The 11,036-nt window shown below is 35.9% G+C and overlaps 1 protein-coding gene across 1 annotated transcript; it reads left to right on the top strand.

Moving 5' to 3' along the window:
• Positions 1 to 1,060: 1,060 nt before the first annotated feature.
• On the top strand, positions 1,061 to 10,758 carry LOC104278148 (1,4-alpha-glucan-branching enzyme-like; the record flags this gene model as incomplete). The annotated part of the gene is made up of 5 exons (XM_009875041.1): positions 1,061 to 1,139; positions 1,413 to 1,540; positions 4,715 to 4,813; positions 7,553 to 7,663; positions 10,587 to 10,758. Coding segments are annotated over exons 1-5 (589 nt in total), but the record flags the coding sequence as incomplete, so codon positions are not given.
• Between the last annotated feature and the right edge of the window lie 278 nt (positions 10,759 to 11,036).

The following is an 11,036-nucleotide window of genomic DNA, read 5'->3' as shown; positions in this document are numbered from 1 at the left end:
TAAGAACTGGTTATTCGGGGCAGCGAGGATTTTACCAGTGAGCATTTAGTGTGTCTGCAGCATCCCCATCTCCTATAATACCACTAACTCCAGATTTAAAGCACCCTTCAGATAAGGAAGTTTTTTTGGAAGAGGGAAGGTGGGGACATTTGTTTTGTCAAAACAGCTTGTGCCAGTGTGACAGAGAGGGTAGTGGCATGGAGGGTGAGCAGTGGAAACAAGATACGGGAGTCTTTGGAGCTACTGAGACCAGTGTCCTGGGAGAGGAGGTGATGGTAGTAAGAAAACTGTTCCTGAAACTATTTTGTTCTTCAATAGGAATTTTGTTCGCAAATGCCTCCATGTGCTTACTTGCTTTAGAACATCTTCTACATTTTTCAATTTCATGTCCATGTTTTATTTGTGTGTCTTAGACCCTATTTTTGTTTTTTGTTCTTAATTTCAAAAACATATCCTCAACTTCCATAAGTAGCTTTGCTGTTTAGATGGGTAGATTGCCAGCAGAGTGTAAGTGATTTGTTAACCCCCTGGTGACATGTGATTTGTGAATAATTGGGGATAGGGATGGGCTAGAGGATGGCAGCTTTTCAACTTTTCTTACATGTAGGAACTGCTGTAAATCCATAAACTTGGGAACAAAATCTTAACTGTTATAATTTTCTTCCTATTTCTGTAAGATTGTTTCCCACAGAGTATATAGAGAGGCAGAGGAACAGTACAGTGGCAAGTATGGATATTAAGATGTAATGTATCTGTTCAAACGCTAACCTATTTGGATGTCTATATAGATACTTGATTTTGCCTAAACCTGTATCTACAATCTTAACATTATGTGCAGTAAAAAGTAAAAAATTAAGGAGGACAAACTTTTTAGGAAAAGGCTAAGGAAATGGGGAAGAAGCCATTGAAATGGTAAAATGCCCAGGACAACTACCATATATGCAAGTGAGGAACATGGTATCAGGGAAGTCTAGTTGATCGCAAGATTTATGAAGGTTATGAAATGTATTCATGTTATTTCAGCTGGGAAGTTTTGAGATTCCTTCTGTCCAATTTGAGAATGTGGATTGAAGACTATCGCTTTGATGGCTTCAGATTTGATGGAGTAACATCTATGTTGTATCACCATCATGGGATTGGTAAGTAATTTAATTAGCTCTTTATTGCGCAGTCCTGTTGCAGAAGCTCTGTTGCTGTGGAAATAATGCTGTAAAAGTTCACTCAATGCTCCAAAAATTCCATATATGCTAATATCTTGTTGTGCTGCTATATGGATAGATCCAAAATTATGAATAAACTTGGTGCTTATAAAATTACATATGGCAAAATCTATGTTTTGGTTTGTTAGTTTATTTGTTTAAAAAACCAACCAAACAAAAAAATGTGGTCTTTAAAACTTCCTGTCTTATTAGGCACAGGATTCAGTGGTGATTACAATGAATATTTTGGGCTACACGTGGATGAAGATGCTCTGTGTTATCTAATGCTGGCCAACCACATGATTAATTTCTTGCATCCAGAATGCATAACCATAGCAGAGGTAAGTTCAGAATTTGCCATCCTTAGTGACATTTATATTGATTAGTTTGCTTTGGGATGTAAATTTCTTCTTAATTATTAAGTCACACTTCAGATACTCAAGGAGTGACAGGAGCTGAGAAGTATTAATTAGTGGACAGACTTTGTGAGGGGAAAAAAAAAGGATAGAGTATGCACTGTGGGAATTTTCTCTGTGTTAATGGGTTATTAATTAATGTGGGGATTTCTTTTTCTTTTTTTTTTTCCTCCCTTCATCTCCCTGAACTTGTAATGGGATTGGTTTTTATTAGTTTTTGCATGATTGCCATTTGTCAGTAGTGATTTGTGGTCCTGAAGATTAACAAGCCCTAGTTTGGTTTGTGTATTTTGAATTATATTGACATAATCAACAATTCTTGTTCAAAATAATGTGACAAATTTATAAATGTTGAATGCATATGCTAATTTAAATTTTAAGTTTCTGAGAAAGAAAATAGACTATATTACTTGAGTTGATTGAGGTGAATTAAACTTTTGACTGAAAAACATTGTTGTTGGCATATGAAATTTTTAACTGTACAAAACACCAGAGCATTGAAGTTCGATGGATAGGTATGGTTTTCACCTTGAGGATTTTTCTGTTAAATGAAAAGAATTATTTAAACATAAAAGTTGCATCTCTCTGATATCATTAGGGAATATATATAGTTATAATAAAAACTTTTGTATTGCCTAAGAGTTTCTTATTTATCTACAGAAGACAAAAAATGCTTAACTTCATTTCTTATTTATGGTAAAGTTGTGTTATATATACAACCAGTGCTAATAAATGACAAGCTGTTAGAAACAGCAACTGGTGAGCAATTGCTGGTAAACTTGAGGTGGTTGCATTGAGCTTTCTAGGCCTTTTTGAAGTGAAATTTGTTCATTTTCTAGGTAGTCTTGGTTTATGTCTATTCCTAGCAATGAAGCTTTGAGTTGAATCTGCTTGTATTACCTGGCTTAAGAATTCTTTTTTAATAAGTGGTGTCTCTTGCTTGAGTTGAAAACTACTTCTGTTTCAATACATCATTCTTCTGCCTGGCAGAGTCACTGTGCAAAATACAGAATTGATCAATGTGCTGCATGGTTAAGGGAGAAACTATTGACTACAAAGAACATTGAAGAATGCTTGCTTGCCTATAATGATGATGGAATGAGTGCCACAAGAGAAAAATGGTTTTATCCAGCCATAACTAATTATTATATAGTCCTTTATTATTAAACTGATAATTTTTACAGCTTTTTAATATTCTGTATATTCACTATCTTAATAATTTCTAAGTTGTTAGGTATTACTGAATATATGCTTATTTTTCATTTCGTCCTTCTAAATAAAGTTTTGTTCAAAAAAACCCCCAAACTAAAAAGCAGACAAAAAAGCCCATACTGATGTGATTCCTTGACGCTTTTTTTTATATGCAGCTCATTTCAGACTAAGGTCTGAGCAAATGCTTAGACACTGGCTGTTTACATTTAGTGGAAAATATAGTGTGCAAACTAACACTGAATTGATTTTTTTAGTATTCATGTAACATTTGTAGATACAGATAGATATAAACAGAGTTGAATTTGAAATGTTACTTCCCAAAAATCTTTCAAGATTTTGACTAAAGTAGGTGGCAACTACTTAAAGCGCAGACTCAGACCTTGTCCAGGTAGGCATCGTAGGTTCAGAGGAAAGGCTTTTGTTTCAGATTTTGTCCTGCATAATCTGGAGGACGTTAGCCTGCTTTTATCCTTTCTGACTGGTTTAAATGCACCATTAAATTTTCTTTTAGAATATCCAAAAGTTTGGGAAGAATTTCCATTCTGTTATTTGGTCTTTACAGCCTGTGGAACACAGATGCGGTTTTCTGTGTAACCTAAGGGCTGCTGAGTCGAGGGCAATGATCCCCTCCTTTAATCTCCTGGCTTTGCTGCTCTGGGGGGTCCGGGATGCTGCTGCTGCCCCTGCTGGGACAGGCTCCCAGCTGGAGGCTGCCAGGCTGGGAAGCAGATCTGCGGGGAACGTCCTGGGGCTGAGCACAAGCCGGGTTTCATGCCCTGAGCTTGCTGTTCATGGATTCTTCTTGGCCGATCAGGATCCCTCTGTGTGTCAGCCCTGCCTTCCACCCGCCGGGATGCCACCCGTGGGCTTCGTGGTGGTGATGGGGTTGATCTCCCCACTAATACCAGTATTGGTGGGAGGGAAGTGCATGTGTGGACACATGTGTATGCATATTTATGTATGCCTTCAAGTGCAAAATCTTTTTCAGTAGTCTAGTGCAGCGATTGGATTGAAAGCTGGGTTGAATCTAGAAAACTGGAATGAGCTTTCTAATTTAGTCCTGTTTCTAGTCAGAACTTAATTCCATAAATTCTCTTGCATAGGTGCAAGAGCTGCGTGTTAATTCATAACCATTATGGTACAGTGGCTTCTTGCTCTGACATAAGTTAACAAAATTGAGTGCTAATAGATATTTTGCAATTATTGGACTTTCTAATTTTTTATATAGATAAGCTAACTTTAGAAAAATAATGTGACATAATCGCCTAATAAAATGGTGTCATAAATAATTTAAGAACTTTGAGTTAGAAATCTAAGAATGATCAGCCTCCATCGATATGAAACTGGAAAATTATGCAGTGAGAGCATGTCACTTTCCAGGGCTAGCTGGTTCACTAGTTTTGGGCTTGTGCATTTAAGAAAGGAGTATAAACTGTATTTCTTTTCTTAATGTACTTTATATTCAGACTTTTATTTTATGCCATTCTTTATGGAAAACATCAATAAGCAAAATTAAGGTTTAATTTGTCTTTTGGTGACTACTTTCTATTGATTACTTGGAGCTCAAGAGAGCTAATTGTTTCAAATTCTGCAGATACTGAGGTCCCTTCTGCCTTAAATGTCTACTCTGTTAAAATATTTTGTAGTAGAGTATTTGAAAAGTCATAATGCTTTTCCCTGTAACTTTTGTATTCAAACAGCAAATCTGTATGCAATAGTCTCACAAATTTTATTCTTTTCCCCTCCTCTCTTATCCAGGTCAATCTGTGAAGCTGTTTATACTTTACAGTGTTTTTATAGAAGTATTTCTGTGTGGTAGAAAATCTGAACTAATAATTGCAATGCTATGCAAATTGTGGTTTTGTTTGTTATTTTTACTTATTTAAGGATGTTTCTGGAATGCCAGCTCTTTGTCGTCCTGTTGCAGAGGGAGGAGGGGGTTTTGATTATCGACTAGCCATGGCTATTCCAGATAAGTGGATACAGGTGAGAACTTATTAAAAAAGTGCTCTTCAAAGTGGGATGTTTCTCTGTGCATGCACAAAAAACTTCTGAATCCTACTGACAAATTTTAGTCTCTTCTGTTAATGTCCTGTTAAAATAAATTCTGATGCTTGAGCACAGGAATTACTGGCTGAAATGAAAGCTGGCAGATACCATATAGGTTTCAGAAGATGAGTAAATTCATATAATTCACATAAATTCATATAATTTGCATTCTACCTGATACTTGTTTTCTTTGTATGGTGCACATAGACTCATTTTGTTTGAAATAACCTGTCACGTGCAACAGTCATAGAATGTGTAGTCCATATGTAATGTGAACAGGTAGATAATAAGTTAAATGTACACATATAAATATTTTTTTAAAAAAATCTGCCCTGAAAACATGCAATAAACCCTCCTGAAAATTGGGCCTCATAATTGGCATTGAATAGAGCTGAAAGTTTAATCAAAGTAGACATGAGTTATACAAACACCAGCAATCGGTACAGTGGTATTACAAAAAGAATAATAAAAATCTGTAAATGCTCATCAAAAGCAATAATATACTAATAAACACTGACTATGATAAGAATTTAAATCACCTTTTCCTTAATACGGAGACTCACAAGAAAAGGAGTAGAACACTAAATCTCAAAAGACTTCTACTGATGTTTTAGAGAATGTTTTTCAGTTGGATAGAAGATTGCATCCAAATCCCTCAGGCTATCATGATGATCTGAAAACAATAAATGTTTTATGTGAGCATTAATGCTTCAATAAATATAGTGAGTAGCTTAAAACACAGCTTATCTTCAACATCTGTCATTGTAACTAGGAAGTGGAAGGCCAATTGAAAAACAGTTCAAAAAGCCTTTCTTTCAGAAAAGAAACTTTTCCAACAGGGACAGCATCATTAAGCTTGCGAGCATGTAATTTAGATCCTGGAATGCAACAAGGGTTCAATTTTTTTGTAGTGACAAGAAACACCTTGTTGTAATGGCACTTCCCTCCACGTTTAACTTCCTCACCATGCTTCAGGACAAAGTGCTTGAAGATGAGCAAAATGTGAGTGGCCTAGTTCAAAGGAAAACAGACTGCAGAATTTTACAAGGGCAAAAAAATGAATAATCTAATTTTGCAGTCTCTTATATAGTGTGATTATTTTGCGATACTTGGAGCAGAAACATACCTATCCTGCAGTAAGTTCAATTGGTTAACAAGAAAAAAAATCTCTCAGCCTAAGCATGTACTTATGGGACAGCAGGTGGGTGCTTGACATGCTGATGGGATGCTGGTGTAAATTCAGTGATGATAGTCTAGGCTGCCTGCCAGGCTCCATTTATTTAGGAATGTGTTGAATATGCAAGAACATAGGGTGATGCAAGGAGGAAGCTTCTAGCTAAAGAAACTACAAGCAAGCAACTGCAAGAGAAGACCTTGAATTGAGAGAAGAAGGTGATGTACATAGTTTGTTACCACGTTTCCTGAGGCAAAAATAAGGCTGAAACGATTGCAAAGGAAAAGTTTAGAAACAGCACATCGACTATTATCAAACTGTCCTAGACATCTTACTCTTATTTTTCTTCAACTTTTAAGTATGTACCTGTTAATAGCAAGTTCTCTAGGCAACTTCCTAAAATCAGTTTTAAATCTGAAGGGTCTCCAGAGCTCCATGAACTAATTCTGAGGTATCTGTAAAAGTAAGATAAGTTGTTTGTCAAAACAGTGGCTGTACTAGTTTGGACTAAAGCTAGATGTAGTACATAATGATCATGTACATAGTACATGATGCTGTACAGGGACCTGAATGTGTTCAGAGCCAGAATTTATTGAGTCAAGAAAAAAAAAACAAAACAACAAAAAAGCTGTTTAAGACTACATGGCCAGTTAAAATCAGAATGTTAAATTTTACAGCATCATATTGGCCGTTTTGGTGTTATTGCCTTTTTATCACTTTAATTTTTATGTCTATATATTTGAGTATATGTATTTAATTTGTTGTGATCGATGGAGGTCTACAAAGTATTACAGAAAAGACTTAACACTGAATTTGGGCTAGATTTAGAGAATGGGGGAATTAGTGTCATATGAGGCAGAAAATTCCTATTGACGTGATTTAATTTAGATCGCTAAAAATCAGTGGCTAGCATGGCAAAAACTGCAAAGTTTGTTTTGTATTACAAAGCTCTGGCATTGAAACTGTGACTTGGAACTGGCTGGGAATTCACAGAGCCAGGGAGCGTGCAAGTCCCTGCTCTGAGCACCTTATCATGCTGCTGTGCACATGGTGGCAATAGCATAGTGCTGTCTTGCAGTGATCAATTCTCTGCTACATGGCTCGGTAAGCTCCAGCTGGAAGCTGCCGTGGGTTCGTTAAGACACAGGACTTTTTTCAATATTTTTTATAGGTAGGTGTGTGCCCACATAGTTCTTCCCAGTTTTTGATGCAGTGCTTTCATGCAGCTCGCATTACCTGCTGTATCAGAGGATTCACACAGTAGATGGCAAGACCTGCTGCCCATGCTTGTAGTTATTATATTTATGTAAGGGAATTCAAAATAAAAAACCTGTTTGGTTTATCACAAAAAGTTTGTCACTTCAAAACTTGGAAATATGGGGAATTAAAATAATACATTTCTCAATCTGTTGGAAATTTCTGTGCCAAGACAATGAAGTTAGCAATGTGCTTTCAGTTAAAACAGCAATAACTTTTGAGTTATCTTTCCCGAATTTCTGCAGATAATTAAGGAGCTGAAAGATGAAGACTGGAATATGGGCAACATTGTGCATACATTAACAAACAGACGATATGAAGAAAAATACATTGCATATGCAGAGAGTCATGACCAGGTATTTTATCTGTTAGTATATATATATAAGCAAGTAAAAGATGAAATTGAGAGGTTTGGTGCGTATTGATTTTTGAAAATGAGGAAAGAGTTGAGAAGGATAGGCAGCAATTTGAGATAAGTGGTTGAGGTTTTTTGTGGCTTTGTTTTGATCCTTCTTTCTAATAAAGGAATCTTGCTTTGGAGTAGGTGAGTGGTGGATTTTCTGTTTGTTTCATTTTTTAAGAAATGAGTCCTAACTTCTTGTTGTGTCTACCTGTCACAAGACGTAGGAAGGCATATAATGTTTACTTCTGAAAATCTGATTTCCATAAAGTATGCTGGAGCACTATTTATGATAAGCATAAACAGTATTAAAATTCAGCAAATTTGTTCACAGAATCGGTGTCTGTAACTGTTGTATTACCTTCAAGAAAATGTTTCCTCTCTGAAAGGATTGCAGACATCTTCTTTTGAAATCTAAATGAAAAATTCTTTAACAGTTTGGTTCAAAACATGCCAATTGTAATGATTCTGGCTACAGGAGAATTAAAAAGTGATGAGTTTGATTAACACTTATCTCCCACAGTCTTTGTAATTGTTGTTTCTGAAGAGTCAGAAAACATATTGTTTGAGAATTTAATATTAGAAACTTAAAAAAATCCATTTTCTAATAAAAGGTTTAAGTAACATACCTTCAGCTCTTTCCTCTACTTAGTAGAGGAAGATATTGTATTTCCTGTACCTTCTATAGTAAAAGTCAACGGAAGTGTCCAAAACAAGGCCTATGATTTATTTTAAAGAGAAAATTCTGAGTTTATTAGCTTCGTTCTCTGTACCTATATTCATTCATATCTGAGACTTACACAGCATTCACTTAAGGCACGAGAGAAGACACCCAGTGCAGGTAAAGAACTTAAGGTATTACTTGGCAACGCGTATTATTGTGTCATTATTTGCTTTTATAAAAGCTGATTCTTCTTACTAATGCTTGACATATAACATTAGTGTTCCTATTCTTTTATTTCATGCTGAATTTTATCAATTCAGTTGTTTTCCATATCACTATGTATTTTTGTTGTGGAATCTCATGCTTAGGAAGAAGATCTATTTATTTTGATTTTTTTATTTACAAAAAAGTGATTGCAGATGTACACAGGGATGACATGTGGAAAGTAGGATAGAGAAACAAAATGAGGTGTGCAGATAATATTCAGTGTGAAGGTACTTGAAGCGATGCATTTGAGGGGCTGAAACACTTCTAGTTTCTTATATCTTGTAATAGGCTACACTGACTATTATGCTGACTATTATGCGTTAGAATACAGAGCCTCCTGGTTATAAGTGTGTGAAAATAGCAACTCAATGCTAATAGGTGTCAAAAAAGCAGATACACTACCAGATTTATTATGAATGGAATGGAGAGCAGAGAGAAAAATCAATATGCCACTGTAGTCTTTCATGTTTTGTTTGCATCCTGAATGTTGCAGGCAGACTTGGACCTGTATCTCACAGCACATACACCATAACTGAAAAAAATGCTTTGAAAGAGTTGGTAAGAATAATAGAAGGTGTAGATTGGTTTTCGTAAGAACGCTAAGTAGACTAAGACTTTTCAGAGTAGCAAAGAAGTAATTGAATGGAAGAGGATAACAGTTTATAAAATCACAGCTGGCATAGAAAACATGATTAAGGAAAATTTACCTTCCCTTCTAATGGAAATTTTACAGGATCTAAAATGACATTCACAAAATGAGTCTAGAGAAGAGCTGTTCCTTGCATTTTTTTGATTGCAGTCTTCAGTCTTGCCATTGCGCATAGGATTATTTTTTGAAAAAAAGATTATTTTTTTTACTTAAGGGAATCATCTATGTATGCTGACATATTGGTAGTCAGAAAACTAAAGTATGATTATGCTTTTCAGCTAGACCTGTTTGTAATTCATCTGTCTTTCTGGTATCTAGTGAGTTTTCATGCTAAAGTATAAAATCAGAATTGGGCTAATTGAAGGGAAAAAATTTACATACAAATGCTCCAAAATGTTTTCAAGTACCTGCATGCTAATATGTTACAATAAGCATAGCATTTGTGTGGCCTTCCTCAGGTAACAGTAAGCACTAAAAATTAGTAATTCAGTCACTGTTTTAGACAGAATTACTGGCTTGTTTCTCTTGTGTGAAATCACAGAAACCCAGTCATATTCTTGATTGCATACAAACAAGTGTTTCATATTCACTCTACATCTCTAAATCAGGACTATTGTTAATAGCCCTTTATTTGTACATCCCATGAACTTTCCCTGTTTTTCTTATTTTCTGTGCTTTCTATAAAATCTCCAAAATGATAGCTCACTTCTGGCTCATTGAGTTGGTGCTAACATTTCACATTTGATATCTATGTGCAAAAAGTTTCTTGAAAGTAATTGTGCAGTTCAATCTCACCAGGTGAAACACGGGATCATGCCAAGGGGTTAGACAGCTATTACTTCATTGATCACGTACTTGTACTCCAGTGTGGGAAGACCCAGTAACCACGTGGAGGATTGTAAATGGGAAAACAGATGGTCAGATCTGACATCCAGTCAAGACTCGGCTCAGTGATGTCCCTGCCTCAATTTACATTTTTTCTCATTTTGGTAGCAGATGACGTATGCGTGCATGCGTGTGTGTGTGTATAATGCACACACGTGATTATACATCACACAATACAAAGTTGCAGTAATCAGAAGCTTGGGTCACTTTTGCCCTCACGATTGTTGGTGGTGGCAGGATGTTTTCTTTGTGAACAGGGACTAGATCATGCACACCAAGCTGTGTCCTTGACTCCTCACGAATCTTCCAAGTCCTCCCATTATGATATAGAGTGCCTGCTTAAAAAAAATATCAGAAAGTCTTCTGGTATACCCAAGGGTTTTCTTCACTTTTTTTTTTTTTAAACTATTATAGGCACTTGTTGGTGATAAGACATTGGCATTTCGACTGATGGATGCGGAAATGTATACAAACATGAGTGTGCTCTCGCCTCTTACTCCAGTTATTGATCGTGGAATACAGCTTCATAAAATGATTCGTCTCATTACTCATGCGCTTGGAGGAGAGAGCTATCTGAACTTCATGGGTAAGTAATCTTAGGAACAAGTCTTTCATTTTCCCATCTACAGAATGCTTGGCAGGGAAATAAAATGATCTGACATCTTGCATCCACAGTATTTATCACAATGCTGAGGTGTGGAGTGTAAATGCTTTTATAAAGTTTAGTATAAAAGGTAATACGCATTGTTTTTCTATCTGTAAGATGTATAAGACAAGAAAATAAAATTAACGTAGTTCCTAATTGTGACATAAAGTACTTTTAAATATGTGGTAAGCTCTAGCGCAGGTTGTGTTGATATACAG

Source organism: Apaloderma vittatum, unplaced genomic scaffold (genome assembly GCF_000703405.1).
Source record: "Apaloderma vittatum isolate BGI_N311 unplaced genomic scaffold, ASM70340v1 scaffold4358, whole genome shotgun sequence".
NCBI lineage: Eukaryota > Metazoa > Chordata > Aves > Trogoniformes > Trogonidae > Apaloderma > Apaloderma vittatum.
This window is presented reverse-complemented; position numbering and strand designations above follow the sequence as displayed.